General features: G+C 34.0%; 2 protein-coding genes across 3 annotated transcripts in view; one reads left to right on the top strand and one right to left on the bottom strand.

The window, feature by feature from the left end:
• Positions 1-20,627, top strand: part of Cdi (serine/threonine kinase) — a 130,244-nt gene that overhangs the window by 89,471 nt on the left and 20,146 nt on the right. For both annotated transcript variants that reach the window (XM_083042942.1, XM_083042941.1), the window contains exons 7-8: positions 5,783-6,930; positions 8,792-10,859. In XM_083042942.1, coding sequence (XP_082899068.1) covers positions 9,588-10,859 — 1,272 coding nt within the window. In that variant the 5' untranslated portion in view covers positions 5,783-6,930; positions 8,792-9,587. The remainder of the gene's footprint in view (positions 1-5,782; positions 6,931-8,791; positions 10,860-20,627) is intronic.
• Positions 2,125-5,043, bottom strand: Ns1 (Nucleostemin 1). The gene is made up of 8 exons (XM_083042943.1): positions 4,899-5,043; positions 4,505-4,606; positions 4,050-4,417; positions 3,587-3,974; positions 2,985-3,336; positions 2,681-2,894; positions 2,407-2,578; positions 2,125-2,332 (listed from the first exon to the last, which is right to left on the bottom strand). Exons 1-8 carry the CDS (start codon positions 4,909-4,911, stop codon positions 2,241-2,243), a joined length of 1,701 nt encoding a protein of 566 aa, XP_082899069.1. The 5' UTR covers positions 4,912-5,043; the 3' UTR covers positions 2,125-2,240.

Here is a 20,627-nt window from a genome sequence, read left to right as displayed (position 1 = left end):
TAACATTGGATTTGTATTCAGCAATCTAAAAAAATCCTTAAGTTTTATTAAAATCAATTAAAACTATGTAATAAATTCTTAATAATCTAATTATTTCACAACTTCTCCGCAATTAGTCCTCATATTTAATATCTTTGAATTTCATCTTTGAATATCTTATCAACTATAATCGCAAAAGATTTTTTTTGAGGTTTGAAAGTCGTAACGACATTATTTAATTTTAATTGCAATAAGACTTCTTTAACATGTCGCATACTTTTTTAATCGCAAATTTTCAAAATTGAAACTGCGATGGCAATTTGGAAAACGGGATCGTATTTGGCATCAAAAAGTTAATTAGCAACAAAAAAAAACAATAAAAAGTTAATCTTTGTATTGTATTTTTTATTGAATTGTGTGTAATCCATTGAAAATTGGAATTATTAATTATTATCCATTAAAAATGCGAGAAATATAATATTAAATATAAAATTATTTTATATGGCATTCTATATTTAACATAGAAAATAATATTTTTGTCTCTCTTTTTCATTCAAAGTGATAACAAATCGATTAGCGACCTTGGCATTTGTTTATGCGTTGTTACGTCGTATTATCATTCGCGCGGTAATACTCGAGCTGACAAACTAGTAGATGGCAAACTACAGAAGATGTGCCTTAAATTCTCTCAAACTGCGATAATTTTTTACAAACAGTTAATGATAACAAACAGCCCGTCCAATTAATCCCACGATTAAAGTTTTATAAAGATATCAAAGCGGTAGCTATGTACCGAACCAAATACTTCATGCAATTTATTCATTCAAAATAGAAATTAAAGCGATAGAGTATTACAATCATAAATTACCGCTTATTGTACTTATAAACTGTTGTATATTTACTGCACAGTTGAAAAATTTGTGTTAAATTTAACATTATAAATATCACATATTCCAAACGGTCCACAGAAATTTTGTGTTAATTTAACATAATATGGATATGTTATTAAATGGTGACACGAATATTATGTTAATATTTTAACATAAAATGCAAACTTCAAGTAAACTTAAAATAAATTTTGTGTAAAGTTAATATATAGTTTATTTAATGTAAAAATTAACTAAAAAGAAATGTTAAGTTTACAATTTATCATCGCCACTTATATATTATAAAATAAAATCAACATTTTTTTCTGTAAATTTTAACAAATAAATCTTGTCACTAATAATACGGAACATATTTATTGTGTAAAATTAAAAATAAATGCACATTGTGTTATTTTTACACTTTTTTCAGTTGCTTTTTAATAATTTAACATTTGAGGTCAGTTAATACAACAGCAATGTTAAATTAACACATGAATGTGTTAAATATTTAACACAAAAAATTTAATGGGGATCGGTTTTAACAAGAAAATACAAATTTTCCAATTTTATTTAAAACGATAACACTATATTTTTTTTGTTAATAATTCTTACATACATCTCTTATATATTCGAATATAATCTCGCATCGCGAGTAACACAATCGATCGACTAACTATAATAATTAATTTCTAATGCATTAGATATTTCACAATTCACACACATACACATTAGATATATTATTCTTCCCTATATCTTTCCTTATCTCGTTTATATGTGCACTTTGATTACATTCGTATATCAATATCATTTTAATTATATAGTCGCTTTATTTACAAAAATAGAGCACGAATGCTCAGTAGAGATAACTATATAATCATTTTAGTAAAATATTATTTAAATAAAAGGAAGAAAGTAATATAAAATGGTACATATACAACATATGTATATGAATTTAAATAATATTACATATATATTAGGAACTGTAATAGAAAAAAATGTAAAAGAACATATAAGCATATAATTTAATATGCATATTCAAGTGCGAATAATTTCTCATGTTACTATCATTATTACAAATATATAATTGATATCTCTAATACTCGAGCGATTTTTAAAAATGTATTGGATTTTATTTTTTTAAATACTAATCTAAAATTCATATTAATCTACTGCAAATTTTTAAAATACAAAATTGAACCGTATTATGTTAGGAAATAGAAGGTGTACTTGTATTTCGCAGAATAATCTTTATTATTTATAGTTTATAATGAATGCATATTACATATATCATTATTATGCTACTCATATAACAGACATATGTGTGTGTACATGTGTGTACATATATATTATACATATATATATACACACATTCATAATACATAAAACATTGATATTTTACGTAGCTGTAAAATCTGTATTAAAGTCGTAATCATCGGAATTAAGTTTGAAGTCTTCAAGCTGTCCTGCTAGTTTGACAGCGGTTTTTTCTGAAAATCAATAACCATTTTCAAACAAATTAATATTAAACATTTACATTACAAACTTTTCTTTCTTCCCATACCTCTTTTTGCTCGTTCCTTCTTTTGCTTCTTGAATTCAAGTTTCCTCAGCTTATTCAATTTTTGATTACCTTCAATCTCAAACACTGGATCTGGTTTCTTCAATCTTTCAGCAGATACATTTTTCTTTGTATCTTGCAGTTTTTTGTTTAATTTCTTTTGCACTTTAATTTCCTACGGGAAAATATCGATTAATTATTAGAAAAAATAAACTCAAAACCACATAAAATAACAATAATAATGTAATGTTAAAGTATAGATATATTTGCATCTTACCAATTCTTTTTGAATTTCGACTTCCATTGCCGCTGTGACAGGCCCCGAACTATCAATTAATGTAGGATCCGCGATAGAATTGTCCGTTGTAAAATTGTCGAGCATCATTTTTTCCTCCGCAGCAAATTGTTCAATGTCAAATTCTTTAGCCATTTGACTGACAATTTCGGCAGATATATGACATACCGGTTGTTCAGGTGGCACCGTGTAATACCTGCAAATAAATTTAATCTCATTTAAAAAAGTATATATATATATATATGTATATATGATTATGTACATATATGTAGAACGTAATGCGAACCTAATTTTTCCGGAGTTCCAATCCTCGAGGATACTTCGTGCGGCAGCACGCGCATCAGGTACCCCGCCTTTCCTATATTTTCCCATCCTTGCTGCTTTCATCGCGAAAAACTCATCTGGCGTCGAAAACTCTTGCATATTGTATAATTCCATTATCTGTTGTCGTGAAATTCTTTTTAGAATTGCAGTCGCCGGCATGAAAGGGTCTTTCAATGCTTGAATTTTTACTGCATTTTTTAGAGCTACAGACATATCATCAGATTTTTCGTCTGAATTAGCAAATACTATGCCAGGAGAATCTAACAGCTTTATTTTAGAGTCTAATTGAACAACTTGCATAGTTTTCGTTATTCCTGAAAATAATTGCAAAGAAGATATAGGTTAAATCGATAATATATGTGTATATAAAATAAATTAATAATTATTGATATATATATAATATAAAACTACTGTAAATGTTTCATTTAATTTAGAAATAATTATAAAAAAGAATACAAAGAATTCGAAGAATAAATAAGTTTCAAAATACAATAACCAAAATAAGCCATAAAAGTTAGAAGTTTACAGTTGATGCAAAAACTGTTTACAAAAATAATTAAATACCTGGTATATTTCCCACATTACATGCTTTACTGCGTTTCAAGGAATTAATAACGCTAGATTTTCCTACATTTGGAAGACCAACGACTCCAACTGTAATACTCGTTTTTATATTGCTACTGTTTCTGCAATAATTGCCAAGTAATGACAAGAGTAATTCTGCTCCAAAACATGTATTGCTTTGTATCATGGATTCTGTTTTCTTTCCTAGTTTTCTCCTGCCTAATCGCTTCGCTTGATTCTGTGTAGAGGATTTAAATGCCACAGCTGGTAAACTAGCTCTCAAATATTTTAACCATTGGTCTAAATTCTCTCTGGGAATCAAATCTGCTTTGTTTAATACTAGTACCAATCTTTTATTCCCTTTTGCAGATTGAACTGCTTCTTCTACCTATAACAAAACAATCAATAAGTTAGTGTAAAAAATATATATTTATATTTGAAAGTAATTTTGGAGTAAATTTACCTGTTTACATCGTGTTCCCAGTGGATCACGAGCATCCACAATCTCGAGAATAATATCGGCTGCATCTAGAACCTTCTTAAATTCCTTATAATATGCTTTAAGTGAGTTTTCTTCCTTACTAATAGCATTTTTTATTTGATCTCGAACAGAATCTACTTCCATGGATTCATGCGCTAACTGTTTTTTCTGAGCTTGATTAACCAAACTTTGGAGATCACCCTTGGCAAGTTGCTCGCGTCTTTTCACCTGCGCAGCCTCCTTCTGTTTCCGTTTTTCCTCCTCTTGTTGTTTTTTCATTGCTTCTATTTCCTTTAATATATCCTCTTTAAAAGGACACTGATTCGGTACTTGTATCATCTTGGATTTCTCTGGATGAAAATAAAACTATGCTTACTAAACAATTGTAAATATATATAACAAAAACATATATTTGCAAAATTGATTCATTAACTTACTTTTAGAATGTTTGGCTTCTTTCCTCTTCTTTCGATTATGCTCACGAACTTTTTTCTCAATTTTATATCTTTTTCCCGCTGGCATGCGCTTACTTGGTTTATCTAATATTCATAATGAAAGTATTAAAAAAGGAAATAGGAAATATTTCTTTTTATGTGAATTGCGTTAATACACTAAACTTTAATAAATAATAAAAAAATTCTCATATTATAATATTCATATACATTTCACTAATTACTATTAATTATAAGTTAAAATTAGTATCAAAATTGGAAAGATAAAAAAGAATTTAGAAGAATTTGCATAAGTAATGTACATAAAGTAGACTGTCTTATTCTTTCATAAAACACGTGAGATTTTAAGCTTTTAATAATAGATTTAATAATAACTTACTGCGAAGCTTCATCCTTGTGCGTACTGTTATTAATTATTGTTAATTACTATTTTGCTATTAATAATCGCAATGCTAATACACGTCAATGCACGTACAAATCACGTGCACGTGGTTAAACTGTTAGGTTAGGTTAGAAAACAGAGTGGCAAACAAGGACTTGAAAAAGGTACTAAAATTTTTCATTTTTTTTTTGTTTTTATTCTTTTTATATCATATTTGAAGAATCTTATAAATTTTTCAAAATTTATTCACAGTTTCTGCGAGAAATGTATGAATTTTTATTATTCTTTGAGATGCGACTTGGGGAAATTCATTCTTTCTATTTTTTCCTAGGTCAAATGCGCGATGGCATCGACCGAATGGCAATTATCATTTCGGACGGTGAAAGGCACGCTTATATGCATATGAGGATTCGCACACTTTCATTTCGTCTTATAAGAGGCATTCGCTTGATGAAATAGAGACAAGGACGCATCTTAGCCGCGGAACGGAATAGAAATTCCCGTAAATTATTTCATGCGCATCTCGTGAAACGACTCTTATTCGCGACTTTCAAGTCACGAGAATGTGATACAAATAGTTTCTCTAATATCGTTTCCACATTGTATATATATATATATATATCATTCTGTAAAATTGTTATTTTTATATAGAAAATGCGAATAATTGACAGGCATCGACTTATGCCGCGAAAAGTAGGCGAATTGAAAGATATATTGATCCGAATTTATTTCATAAACCTTATTAAATATCAGATAAAGATTCATTTCAAAATTTAGGAAATTAAACAAAAAAATACAAATATAAAATAGGAAATCTGATTTAGAAAATGATGATTATTTGAGTGTGTTTAAATTATTTCTAATGCTCCAGTTTTTTGCAGTTCTAATTTGGATGTGTGCGCGAATAAACTTTTATAAAACGCGTTCGAAATTGGCGCGCACTCGAAGACGAACGATAGATCGAACGGAAACTCGAAACTCGAAGTCGAACGAGTGGACAAGCGGGAGGGGGACGAGTGATTCGGGCTACCGCCGCGCGGCGGCGCTCGCGTCGCCGTCACGGCGACTCATTCCCATAATGGCCGCCGTCTGGCGTTGTCAGTGAGTGTGCGGGTACTGTGTCGGCAACAGTTGCGTTTACGACGTCGGATAGCGTCCGAAATAGCCGCGGAAAGTCGGACGAAACCGAGAACGGTGACAACCGGAGTGCGGCGCGAGTGCGCGATGTACCGTGTCGTGTCGTGTCGCGGCTGATTCGCGCCGGCGGCGATTTAAAACGAGCGACTTGGATTTCGTACGTATACTGGTGTGTGCTACCCTTCTCTCTCTCTCTCTTGCAATCTCTTCTCCCATCGCTCCTTCTTTCTCTCTCTCTCTCTCCCTATCCGTCCATCCGTCCGTCTGTTTACCCGAAGCATCGACCGCGACGAGTGTCAACGACTCGTCCGAAAATCGTCGTTGCATCGTCGATCGGTGTCGTCTCTCTCTTTTACCTTCTCTTCCATCCCTGTCCCGCCTTTTCGCGAAACGCGAGACGCCGCTGATGCAGCACGGTTCGCGCGGCGGATGCGCCACTGACGCAACGGCGTCGTCGCCGGGCTTCCTCGTCTTCTCACCCCGCCGACAGATAATAAACACGTCGAGTGACAGCGTGCGCGAGTGAAGAAAAAAACAGCGCGGCCGTTGTTTTTTCTCTGTTTCTTTTCGGCTCGTCGATAGTCTAGCCGCGATCAGTCTAGAAGAGAACGAGATCTACCTATCGTTTCGACAGGGCCGCGGGTCCAAATTCTTCCTCACGTGGTTCAAGGTCGTTCTAAAAGCATCCGGACGTCACGAGCGCGAAGGTGGAGGCGAGAGGACGGTGCAAAGCGACGCTTTCCACACGACGCCGCGCGAGAGAGTTGTCAGCGACCGTATCGCCAGACTTTTCCCCGATCTTTTCGTCTCTCAATCTCTGGAATACTCGCGCAAGCTTTCTTAAACGTGACGACGCCGAGTGTTACAACGTCCCCTCGATATCCGATGCACCGTAAGTACCATTTGATTTCTCAGTCTCTTTGTGATTCCCATTATTTCGAGTAACTTTGGAGTTATTCTCCTTTTCTCTCTCTCGTGTGTGATTTTTATTGCAATAACTCGAAGAATATAAAAAAGGCCGAATTATGATGACATTGATATCATATTTCTTCGATCGATGTAATCGACTTTTCCCCCTTTATGTTAATATCGAAGCACTGGCAATAGTTTTAAATAATAATCGTTAAAAAATAAGAGATTTGATTTCTGACAAGTTAACTCTTCGAGAGAGAAAGCAGACGATTTTTCATTTTATTATTGTTGACATCTTTCTCGATATTTTCAATCATTTTTTTATTCATCATGCGTTTTTTATTTTTTATATTTTTTTTACATATTTTTTACATACAATTTTTTATATGTTATTTACATATATTCTTAATTTAGATGTCAAATTGAAACTATTAATATAAAATCTATTTAAAATTAATTGAAAAAAATATGATTTTTATGATATCTGCTTGCTTTTTTAAAGCTTAATTTTTGACAAATATTTTATTATCAATCACTTATTATACAAAATCATTAATGATTATTTTTGTTGAGGAAGAATTGATTGCAAATTACCTGCAGTTTATTATTACACATGCTATAAATGTAATTGTGATAAGTAATTATATGTTTCATGTTTGTTATCATCATTGTGGATTTTATTTATTTTAAATCAATATTATGCAACGAATGTAAATAATAGCCCACAAATATTGCTGATGCGACGTAACATTCTGAGTTAGTGCAAATTAAATTTTAAATTTATATAACAAAATGTTATATAAATAACATTAATGTTGTACTCTCTGTTATTTAAATTGACATCGCATACTCGTGACAATACGAGCATTGTTATGCGACGATCATAAAATTTAAATTACGCAATAAAAACAATGCATAAAGTAACTATGAAATTATGAAACAAGTAAATAACAAAAATAGTCAATGGTATATTAGTTTAATTATGTCTCATCTCTCTTATTGTAATTGTTAATTTTTTTCAAAGAACTCTGAATTTTGTGATGTAATGTTAATTAAAAAATCAGTTTCAAGATTTACAATAATTTAACAAAGTTTCTTTAAAAGAAATTTTCATTTTATTTAATATCGGATTTATAAAGTCATTAATTATTTCATTGAAAATATTAGACAATTAAAATTTTATGCGACAAATTGACACGTATTATTCATTACTGCTACAAAATGTTGCAATATTTTTATAACAAGCAACACGATTTACATTAAAAGCAGTTTATAATTTATTTTTCCCCTTATTTATTATGGCACGTCTAAGATTCCCGCGAAGAGAAATCTCGATAGGGAAATCTCGATGTCAATCTCTACGATCAATCTGCGTGATGTTTATTGCGTGTGAAAATGTGATATCTGCCACACGCGAATGGAGAGAGAGACTTCAATTATTTGTAATTTATAATCTGTAGAAATACGGTCGTATCACGTTGTCAATATCTCAAAACCTGTTACTTCTTGAGACATCGTACATTATACATCTTATTTTAAGAAGATATTATACATCTTATTTTTAGAATTCAAACTGTTGATGTTTTTAAAAAAGATCTTAAAATTATATAAAAAGAATATCTCAAGAAATTCCTTAAAATATTGAAGAAAAGAAGTTTGAGAATAAGAAGAATTTTTTAAATACATTTTAAAAGTTAAAATTACGAGAATGTCTCCTAGACGTCAGAGATGCGTATATTAAATTCTGCGTACGCATTCTTTCTCATAACGTCAGTGACATGTCGTTCGCGACAGAGTTTTCGACACTCGCCAATCACCGGTCGGGTGCAACTTTATTTCAGGAAAATCTGAATCAGCCCGCGAGGAGTCGTCCCCTGACGACGAGGAGAGAAGAACCGTGCCAAGTTCCGGTATCGCGGTCTTCCTACGCTTCGAATCTGTGACGTTATCCTGGACCGCATTCCGCGTCCCTCTCTTCGAGGATAACATTTCATCTGTGACCGACCGACTGTGATTTCAACGTGTGACGCCCCACTGCCAAAAAAAAAGGATACAAACTTGCGTTGATCGCGAACTTGCATCTTCAGCATCGCTTCCTTCGCCTTCCAGTGTCGAGGACGAGTGTCTTCCACGTTGTACCAGAAATATATATATTCATCGTCTTGTACCGAAATCCCTCTACGTCTTCCGCGGATTCCAATGTCCTTAACCGGTCAAAAGGACTCGGTTTCTTTAAACTTTGTTTGAAGTATATTCGACACACAAGAAAGTAAATAAAGGAGAATCAAATTCTTCCGTCGTTACGACATCGAGTTTTTTCGCGAGGATGGCCAGAATCGCGAACTCGATTCGTTGACTATACATCTTGACTATCGTGTTCAAAGTTACTGCACTGACAATGAGCCTTGCATCCATCACTTCTATCATCTGAACACGTTCGAAGCATCCTGGTGTCGTCTTCGTATCTACAATCTACGACTTTTCTCGCCACTTCGGATACGGCAGGACGACGCCGTGACGACCGAGATCGAGAGGCGCATCTTCGAGCCGGCCGCGTGTGATGCGCCGCACGCAGGACCGCCGCTGCTGCTGTTTCGCGTCAGCTTGCACGACCGTCTCGTCGCAATAACGGCGAAGATGTTCGGGAAGGTGCCGCCGTCAAATACGCCGGGTCCGCCTAATAATAACGGCGGCCAAGCGTCAGCCAAGTCGTGCGCCAGACTGACGACGACGATGACAACGACGAGCACGGCGTCGTGTCTGCCGTGCTTCTCGGCGGAGGAGACGTCGACGTTGGGCGTCGATGAAAAAGCGAGATTCTGGCGACCGACGAAGGACACCGCCGACGACCTTGCCGCGGTGGTCTCCGAAGCTCCTTGTAATTCTCTGCAATCGTTCGCCAGTCACACAGACACCTCACCTGTCACAGCAGAGCTTCCTAGATCCTGCAGGACCGACGCGACGACAACGACGATCTGCGTCACCGCTTGTTCCAAGATCCCGACCAAATGTTCGCCCAAGGAAGCATCGTCGCAGATCGGCAGGAATCAAGCCAGTGCGACGCAAAAGTGTCCCTCTGGTCAGAACTGCCCGAATTTCCCGAAGACTGGCAAATCGCGGAGACCGCAATCCACCTCGACTGGAAGTCTCAACGTCGAATCGTGTACAAGAGAAAACTGTATGAAAACCGTGAAGAAGATTGTTGCCGCTGGCCGAGAGTCTCTGAGCGGTAAAGAGCAGCAGACAGGCGGTGACAGAACGACATCCAATGAGCAACAATCCAAATGTTCTCAGGCATACCCAAGCACCAACTTATCTTCCGCGACGTCTTCCGAAATGATTAACCACTCGCCAGGCGGGAAGAGATCCGACAACGAGGATTTCTTAGTAGACACGTGCGCGAACAGTGCATCCAACGTGTCGACTGTAAACGAGTTGTTGTGTGTACACCAGAAGCCGGCGTCGAGGATAGTCGACGTGAAAGACGGCGCCGGCGATTCTGCGATTACCACCGTGACCTGCGAAAACGATTCCTGCGTCGATGACTTTGTCACCTCGACGCCGTCCAAGGACTGGACGCCCAGGAAGGTCAGCAGCGACGCGCTGCAGCAAAATTGCGCGTCCTGCGCACCTCAGGAATTCCCCACGGAGCTACAGTTGTTCACGTCCTCGTCGAGGAGCCACAAGGAAAAGTGTCGCGATCTTCCTTGGCGGCCCACGGAGATGACGGAGAGCGGCGCGATGCACGGATTGACGATATGCTCGGGCGAGACGTTCCAGGATACGAGCTCGAAGAGGCGCACCGGAGCATCCTGTCAGGCGCTCAGGCACGCCGTCGCCTCGTTGAACCGTCTGGATGACTTTTACATGGAGAAGATCGGCGCGGGTTTCTTTTCCGAGGTTTACAAGGTAAGACAACAGTTGATTTAAAAAAACTTTATATATGCAATAAGAATATATATCGAAAGAAAAATCAGCGATTGGCTTGATGCGAAATAAAAATATTAAGCGAAACTTATTGATATGAATTAAATTATCGCTGAAATATTCGTGAAATTTAATAGAATTTATTTAATGCGATGAACATGGAACGCATAATATATGCTTGTGAAGCATACATCGTATAAAATATATTACATTATGCAGACATATTATGCGGATACGTAAAGGGACGCGTCCTATTTTGAATTTTCATTGCATTAAATTTTGTTTTAAAGTACAAAGATGTTTTATTGGTACTTGTGTGTAGTTCAAAATGATTTTTTTTGAATGCATAAATGAAATAATTATGTTTGCAATAAAATATCGAACATTTATTTAAACGATTTATTGAACCGGATAATAAGCATTTTTTATATTATTACTTTGACGAATATATATTTAATTTCTCTTACACATTCAGAAAAAAATATAAAATAATTTCAAGTAATATATCAAATAACTATCATTATTATGTTGGAACACGTTATTATTTTAACTATATTTTATTAACAAATTAACATTTATACAATTATCTGTTAATAAATTTTCATAATTTATTAAATTGACGTAAAATTTAAAATATTGCGCGACTTAGATTTATCTCGCATCTAATAAGCACATTATTAAAAGAAATTTATTAAAGTAGCACGTTTAATAAAATAAAATAGCCATTTTTATTTCGTGACATGATATGAAAGCGAGTAATGTCGTTCATTCAGAATCCAGAAGATCGAAGATACTTCGAAATATAAATTTGAGCTCATTAAAACTTGTTAAAAACTTTTTCTTCCGGATGGCACGCGCTTCCTCTTAATTTTCGCTATTGTTCCTAAACAATCGCTTATTCGAAACGGACGCTTTCCCGTATCTTATTCTTTGGAATGTGCTATCTTTGCAGATTGATATCTCGACAGAGATTAGATACGCTTGCTCACTAGCACGCGAATGTATAGCTTCGTAAAATTAATTCTACTCGTAATCGCGCCGTTATTCGCTGGTAACGAGCAATCAGAAAGGTTTTTGTGTCGCAGCATTACAGGATCCGAGAATCTTTATTACATATTAATCCTTTGCACACTTATCAGGAATCTCATTTTCCTCGATCCTTAAACCATTAAGCTTTGTCGATTACTCGCGAAACTAAGGAAAATCGCGGAAGAGGATTTCCAATTTGTTATTCAGCAATTCTAAATTATACGAGCAATATACATATAATTAACGCAATACAGAGCTAACGCGCAAAGATAACGATAATATATTTATTACGTAAATACTGAAATGAGAAAAGAGTGTTAATAAAATACTTGATAAGATCGCGAGCAAATAAAAGATCTGTTTTGTCCAGAAATCGTGACAAATTCTGTTGATCCATGAAAAGTCGAAAATGATAAGAAATATTTCTCATCAACGATTCTAAATTACAATGTTGAATGATGAAAAAATTTCTTCCAAAAAATATATCTTGAAAAGTATAACTTTTTTTAACACAATGTAATGTACCTACCATAATAGGCTTGTCTATGAAATTTCACGGTCCCGTCTTGTAAGTACGTAATATTTACGTTTGCGAATGCAAAAGACGTTGCGACTTCAGAATAGTGTCACGGCAGCTTACGTAAATCATTGTATTTATTCGCAGCGAGCAGGAGCACGTAATTATCGAAGGGTCTTATCCTTGACTTTATTTTTCTTGAATGTGATTACAAAATTCAGTTAACACTTGTAGTAATTAAATATCTTGTAAAATATATTTTTTTCAAAAGTAATTTTTTAAAGAAAAAGATAGTGTTACAAACAGAAAAAATTATTGCAAATCTATAAATCTCATAAATCAGACATCTCATAAAAAATAGCTTGCAGAATATCTCGAGAATTTATCTCTAAGATATTATAGAAATTTTACAAAACTTTCACTCACTTCAAGTCCATTTTTTCCGCATAAAACAAATATCTTTTGCTTATAGAAAATGCTATTGTATAAATGTAGATTTAACTGTTGATATAAAAGTGAGAAGATAGACATCTCAATTGTTTAAATATTTATTGAAATGTCACAAAAGTAAAAGAGATAAGAGACATCCATTTGTCGTAAAAATCTTTCCGCCTCAGATCCGTAAAAATTACATTCTTAGAAGTACTTTTTGAATAGAATAAGATGAAATAAATGCAAATCAGATATAACGAGAGGTGATGCAGCAATTAGAATTAAAACGGCAATCTTTTAAGCACGAAATACAAGTAAACAAATTATATTCCTCTATAATTGCGTGCTTTGATTGTAATGGGGAATCACCGAGATTCGACTTGTCGATTTGAGATAGAATTGTGTAGCAATTTTGCGGAAATCGATCGCAAATTCGCTGTGTCGAGCGCGTGATGCCGCATTTTGCAGAGGAGAGATTTATATGCACCTGTCTCCCTATCGATCTATCTATATCACGCGCGGCGGTGGTCGGCGAAAAGTGGCCGGAAAGTTGCCCCAGTTTCGCGATATTCCTTTCGTGCAATCTGCAATTTTGCGCATTCGCAGCTCCGTGATTGTGAGCAGATGCGCGACTCTGGAACTACCTGTGCACCAGAAGTTAACCGAGTACAGTCCGGGACCTTGAGAAGTATGCCGCGGCTTCTCCGGCGCGGATAGGCACGTTATAAATAGGTCAACAGGAAATTGAGCACGTAGTGACTGCGGTGATTCCTCCGACGCAGCGATGCGCAAATATCGCAACGACGCGTAGAATACTTCTCCTTAGGAATAACTTTTCTTACACGGCATTCTTATTACAAAGTATTCCGTGTGTTCTCGGTGAAAGTCAATATTAAGTCAAATTAAGTTTGACTTAATAATTGAAATTTCGTTTTTTTCTCTATCTCTTTTTTGGCAAGACTAGTTTTACAGAATTTCAGTAAGACGCAGAACAATTTCTTTTTTTCTCTCTTGCACGCTGGCTACCAAAGATAATATTTTTCTGTTTCACCAGATGGTAAATAGCACACCTCTGCTTGAGCACATTAGCGAGACTCGTTTAAAAATAAACCTGTGGTTCTCGATATTATCGCGGGTGGAATCGATCGTACTGTTTGTGTCTTCAAATATGTCGACGATAGGTCAACTTCTACTTTAAATCTTCTACTGAACATGGTTAAAATTATATAAAAATTTAAAAATGTAGTTTGATTATTATATGAAAGTTATTACATTTTGCTCTGATGTATATATTCTCAATTTATTATACAATGTTCATTGTCAGTGCCATGTACAGATTTTGAAAAATAGCTAACAATTTTAAATTGAGAAAAGCTTTAGAGTTCCATATATTATGTCAGTTTAATTGTCAGAAGTTAATCTACTATATATTTTTTACAATATTACCCGTTACGCATTAATTATTCAATTAAGTTATTTTATAACATATAAAATCAAACTTACTAAATTAATATAATAAGAAAGTTTAATAATTAAATCTGATAATTTCTTTTTTAATTTAGTTAATTATACAGAAAATAATAAAAAATATATGAAAATAATGAATTAAAGAAAAATATGTATGTGTTTTTTCGCAACTTTTTTTTATTTATCTGTAATTTAATAACGAAAACTCTATAAAAATATATACAGCTATTGTAAGATTATTGAGAGTGAATTTGTAATTATAACAAATTCAAAATATATTTTGAAAATGTTTGAAAGTTAATCGCAGACGTAGGGTCATTGGGGGCTCAGACTCATGCACATTCTTGGCACGATAATTCAATCGCCGTGCCAAGATTTTCGAGCAAGTACTTTAATCAATTTTCTAGTCGAGCATACTTTAATCAGAAATTACGAATGAATTTTCTTGCAGAGTCTGTGTCTATATTCAGTTGAATCTGAAGTAGCAATATCGCCAAAATTAAATAACTTTAGTAAATTTTTATGGGGGGAAAATGAAAAGGATATATATATAAAAGATTATGATCTTTTGAAATAGAAAAGGTGTATATTTAATCGGGAAATAAAGTACATTTATTACATTCTTAGACAAGACAGATTTAAAAAAAATTTATTTAAATATATATTACTTCGATATAAATCATCTAATAATTATCTTTAGTTATGCAGTTATTATTTTTAACATTTGATACGAAATATATTTTTATATCTCAATTTTCATGCTCAAATTAATCGATTAAACTGCTGTTTCGCATTAGATTTCGCATTAAATTCTGGTTATGTTTTCAAGAATTATGAAACTTCACAGAATTTGGAATAACGTCAAAAATCGCATAACGACGAGTAATCGTTATTGTTGTCCTGCGAATTGGAGTAAATAAATGAAAGTTGTGAAATGATTTGCTATTTTCATCAAATATTAAGAAATCCGAAACCTGACTTTGTACACAACCGATTAATTATGCATCTTGAACTTCTAGGATCATATTTATATATAAGCACTACTAAACATCAGTATTAAATAGTCACATGCGTAGATGTAATAAAAATTAATTTGTATTAAAATTATAATAATAAAAATCTATTTGAAATACAAAATGCTAATGTTTTAGAATGACGATTAATAATAATAATTAATAAAAAAGATATTATTTATATTTATTCTCACTTCGCGATTCTCAAACTGCAAAATTCAATAAAAGAAGACTGAGTCATTAACAAATCATGCATGGTTTAACGATCGCTGAGATAATCAAGGTTGCTGATAAGTCACGATAAAAGACGTTGTATTCTGCGATTAATAAAGCTTCTCTTTTTCAAATATAAATAATAATTAATAACGATGATTATTAATTATTAATAATTATTAATTTTGGACTTTTGACTATTTTTTAAGCACAAAATTATTTTAATTACTTATAATTATATTGATTGCTATTATGTTGATTATTTAATATACTTTGAAATTATTTTAAATTATAAAAGATTTTAAAATGTATCTTTGAAAATGTATGAAAATAGCATACATGAAAAGAGGAAAATAGTAGACGCAATAGGAGGAAAAGATCAAGCGAAAGATGCAGTAAATCTATTTTTAAACTGCAGTGAGCTTTCGTGTACATAGTCGTGTCTCCGTGTGTCGCGACGAATTAGAATGCGCGAATGAGTCCAAGCTCGAATCTTTCCAGCCAAGTATCGAGCCAAGTTTATGTGGCGCATTAGAGTAGCTTAGACGTATATATCAACAAGTTTCATCCAGATTAATTCGTAGATTATGTTACACTATTTCAAATACTGCCAAATATAATTTTGGCTTTAAGAATACTGTACGCATGTTGACAGATCATCTAATTTCTCTGTGTCGAGCAATATATTTTGTCATCTATGCATTAGCACTAACATGTGTTGAATTCTATTATTTATTATTTCAATTAATTTTTGACTGAATATATAATCGAAAAATGAGTTATTTTTAATGTTAATCACATTTTTTTAACTTGATTTTCTTAAGGAAAAAATGTAGAAGGGAAGGTTTGTCATTTTTTCCAATTATTAACTATGAATTTTAATTTATATAAATGCACTTGAAACTGCATATGAAGGATAAAATTTCTCTGTTAAATTATGTACTTAAAGTCTTATCTGTGATAAATTATTTCTTACAACTTGATAGAAAAATATACGAGTAATTAACCGATAGAAATAGGGAACTCTCGTGTGTCAAGCACGCGAAATTCGTATGAAACGGCAAAAGTCCCTTGACGATTGGCCTATCGATACTTACGATACGAAGTCGTATTGAAGGACGCAGACCCGAAGTTGGAACAAACAATCTGCTCGGCTTCTTATCTTTACCCATTAAACGCGGTGCTCGCATGAATACTGCATGAGGTGCATCTAAAGCGCGCATTCCGTCGTCACTTATCGCGGACGACCGCGTACATTTCGGACCGGGATCGTCTCGAGCAATTGTTGCATCATCGTGCGACCGACGTTCTGTTGCGAAACTGTCGTTGTTGCGAGAAAACGTGGTGCGCCTCCTTCTCGAATTGAGGCGCGAGAGGAGACTTAAGCGAAACGAATCTTACGACGGCTCTTACAACGGCCGAGAAGGAACTTCCTCTCGTTTGTTCTCCGCCTTTCATTCTACCTACACGCGTTCTCATCCTCCCCGCTGACTTTTAAATCCTTTTGACGCGGATCGCCCGCTGGCTCGATAGTAGAACTTCCTCTCGTCGCTCTCGGCCTCTCGACGAAATCACCGCTCGTTACGCATTCAATCACGGCTCTCATTTCGCTCGGCTATTCAATGGAAAAAAAGACAGTAATCATCATTTTTACGAAAGTGGGACTAGTCTATATCTGTGAGCAAAAGCTGTGTCTGTCCGTACGTGTCAAATCTCATGACTGTTTTATAGTATCTAATGTCCAATTAAGTTTTCTTAATATAAAATCTTCGTATTTATTTTTATTTCGTTCAATTAATTAATTTACCTTTGTTGAATGCTTGAAAATCTTTTGGTTCTCTCGTATTCATTAAAAAAAAAGATTTTAAATATTATACGTTAAGAAATTAATAATTTTGAAGAAATGTTTGCGACACTTTCTTTTCGTACTCTCTTCCTATATAGAGCTCTCTATATACAACTCTCAATCGCGCGATTTCCCGATCGTTCGATCGATGGTGACATTAATCTTCGATCAGGCGAAAGTCGACGCGAGGAAATCGGTAGAATCATCGTTCGAATTCTCTTTAATCGCTCACGGACAAATCGCCACGGAATGCAATTATTATTTGCGTCGGTAATCCCGAGAGCTTTTACGAGCGGTATGCACAAGCGGCAGCAACGAGTCGCCGTTCGTGGTGAAAACGCAGTAAATTATCGGTAATGACATGCATAATGGCTACGACGCGCGATTATTGGCGATGCTTGGGAGTCGGTGGGACATGAAAGAGTTAAGAACCGGAGGCTTCGCCGGTTGCACGTGACGATCAGACCACGACTCGATATAGCGATATAGCGAACGTTGCGATAATTCGATATTGCGAATGTCTCGCGGATATAATAAGCGAAAGTTAACTATATCTACTCGTTGCATGTAAAATGAATAAAAATAGAGTTGCATAATTTTGTCACCACGTGGACATTTGTTTTTATTTTATTTTTAAATGCGATCGTTTATATAGAATATTTTTCAATAACAATTGCTTATTAAATTTGTAGCAATTTTAATTATAGTTTATGTAATTTATTTATTTGCTTTTTAAATTTATTTGTTGTTTCTCAGTATAAAAAATTTACATCAAGTGACATAAAGGAATAGGAAAAATGCGAAATTGGAATAAAGCAAGAAAATCTTTCTGTAGAATATTTAGAAAAAACGTAGTGTTGAGAGAAAATATGATTATTTCAATTAAAATACAGATTACATGCGAGATTACGCGTGAAATGATTACCCGTTAAGATTATAGCAATTTCAATTTTATGACGAATTGCCGAAGGAACGGTTCTTCCAAGAGCGTTATTCACAGCATTTGCCTGATCGTTCCAGTCATTCGCTTTGAAACGTTCTCCACATTCGCTTATACGTAATCGCCGCTTTGAAAATAACGATACAGTTTGGGTTCTTTTAATTTTTTTATCTTATAATTAATTTAAACTCCTTGAAACCGTAAGTAAAACGGGAAGCAAAAACTGTTTGAAGAGAGAGAGAGATTTATTTAATTATTTAATTAAGAGAGCATTATTTAATTAAAGTTTTATTGGAAAACTAGATTTTAAAAAAAAAACAATTTTTATGACACAAAAATATTAACTTCTAAAGCCATCATTAAGATTAGAAACTTTAATTAATAAATTTTGCATACATATGGTTTTTAATATATATCTTTAAATTTAATATCTTTATATAAATTTAATAGATTTTTTTTTAGAAAATATTTTTAAGAGTTTTAGATATATTAATTTTTAAATACCATTTTTTTCAAGAACGTTATACTTGTTAATTGCGTGTGTCTGTCTTATATTAACTTTCGATAATACATAGTAATTAGTATTCGTTAATTGCAAATTAAATTTTGTGATTACAAATTTCATAACATTATATGGAGCAGAAACTTTGCAAAACCTTTGTCTGTGTTCTACGGAAATGACGGTATTAATTGCAAAGTCTACCTACCTAATTACGATTGACAATAGGTAAACATTCCGGATCCGGATGTCTTAATTATGGTGAGATTTCGTCGACCATAACCAAGAGATACCGGACTATATAATTGCTACCAATTAAGATATAAACTGGTAAAAGAAAACGGGTCGAAATTTCTGCCAATTTATTATTACATTAGTACAAAGAAAAATAATGAATTAAATTTGAATTGATTTAAACTCTTTGATAAATGTAATATTGCATTTCTTAGACTTCTATTAATTATTTTTCCTTTGACTATACGGAAAGTTTTTTTTTTTTCGTATAAATTCGTGCATTAATCAGCTGTTACAGTACGAAATATTTAAATGGCCGCGCACATCTACTTAAAAAAGTTTAATAAGTAATTGAAGAACGCGGTTAACAGGGTTTATAATCTCTCAACGAAGAGTGAATGTGCGGCTAGCATCCTCTCGCGCTCGCATTCGTCGGAAACGACGACCTTGCTAGTGACTCAAGAGTTCGCAAGCAATACCGGCATTTCCTTCCTTCTCGTGCAAATGAGAATATGCTGGAAGTAGACGAGAAAGCCGGTCACGGCGCGCTGGCCATGGAGTACGAACACTCTCTAATGAGCCTCGGTCGGTCGTTTGCTCGTTTGCCTTCCGCGCGATTCGATTCGTTACCGTTCCCACCTGCGCGACATGTGCGTATCGACTCGTAGACTTCCGCGGGCAAAACTTATATATGATCTGTTCTGTCTGTAAAAATTATTCTCTATTTTTAAAAAGAGAAGAGAGAGCTTTATCGCTTCTTTTTGCTTGTCAACATAGCTTACGACAAGATTATGAGATTAAAATGCAATATTTTATTTCAGTAATATAAAAGAATTTTATATAAAAAGAATTTTAATGAAACTATTGTGGAATTTGCAGCTCAAGATTTTTTGACGCTTTTATAGAAAGTAAAAAAAATTTCTGCCGAATTTTATTGTAGTCTGGATCACTATTGATTTCTGAATTATGGCTACTTTGATTAAAAAGTTAACATTAATAATTGTCAGTGAACAGTACTGTTTACTAATTAAGACTGACATTTCTAAAATGTGAGTTGCGCGTATTTTGATTATTTTAGGTAATTACAAGTGAGAATATCTCGCTGCTGTCGCGAATGAAAAAATATCGAGATTTGTGTGGCTCAATTAATCTAATTGAGTGACAGTGATCGGATGCAGACGGAAAAAGTATATCCTCATGAAACCATCATTCATTATTTAGCTTGATATGTAAATGATAAAGGTGTGCGATGAGTTTCACCGCGCGAAATATACTCGTGCGCGTGCACGCGTGACAAGTTCTCGCAAACACCATCGCTTAACCAACATCGTTTCCGCGATCCTTTCTTCTCAGCCTCAGATCGTAAATCGATATACGATCACCTGAAATTATGGCGAGCAATATTAATTATTTCACGTTACTCATGTGCATCTTCTCTTTATTTCGAGTCTTAATTTATTTCTCCTATCTCTGATCATCAACATATATTTTTTTTCATTTGCTATTGTGCAAATATGGACATATTTATGCGCGTTTATTTATATTATCTATATCTATGTA

The sequence above is a fragment of the Prenolepis imparis genome, unplaced genomic scaffold (assembly GCF_030444845.1).
Source record: "Prenolepis imparis isolate NDT839.2.m4 unplaced genomic scaffold, iyPreImpa1.0 SCAF_7, whole genome shotgun sequence".
Taxonomy (NCBI): domain Eukaryota; kingdom Metazoa; phylum Arthropoda; class Insecta; order Hymenoptera; family Formicidae; genus Prenolepis; species Prenolepis imparis.
This window is presented reverse-complemented; position numbering and strand designations above follow the sequence as displayed.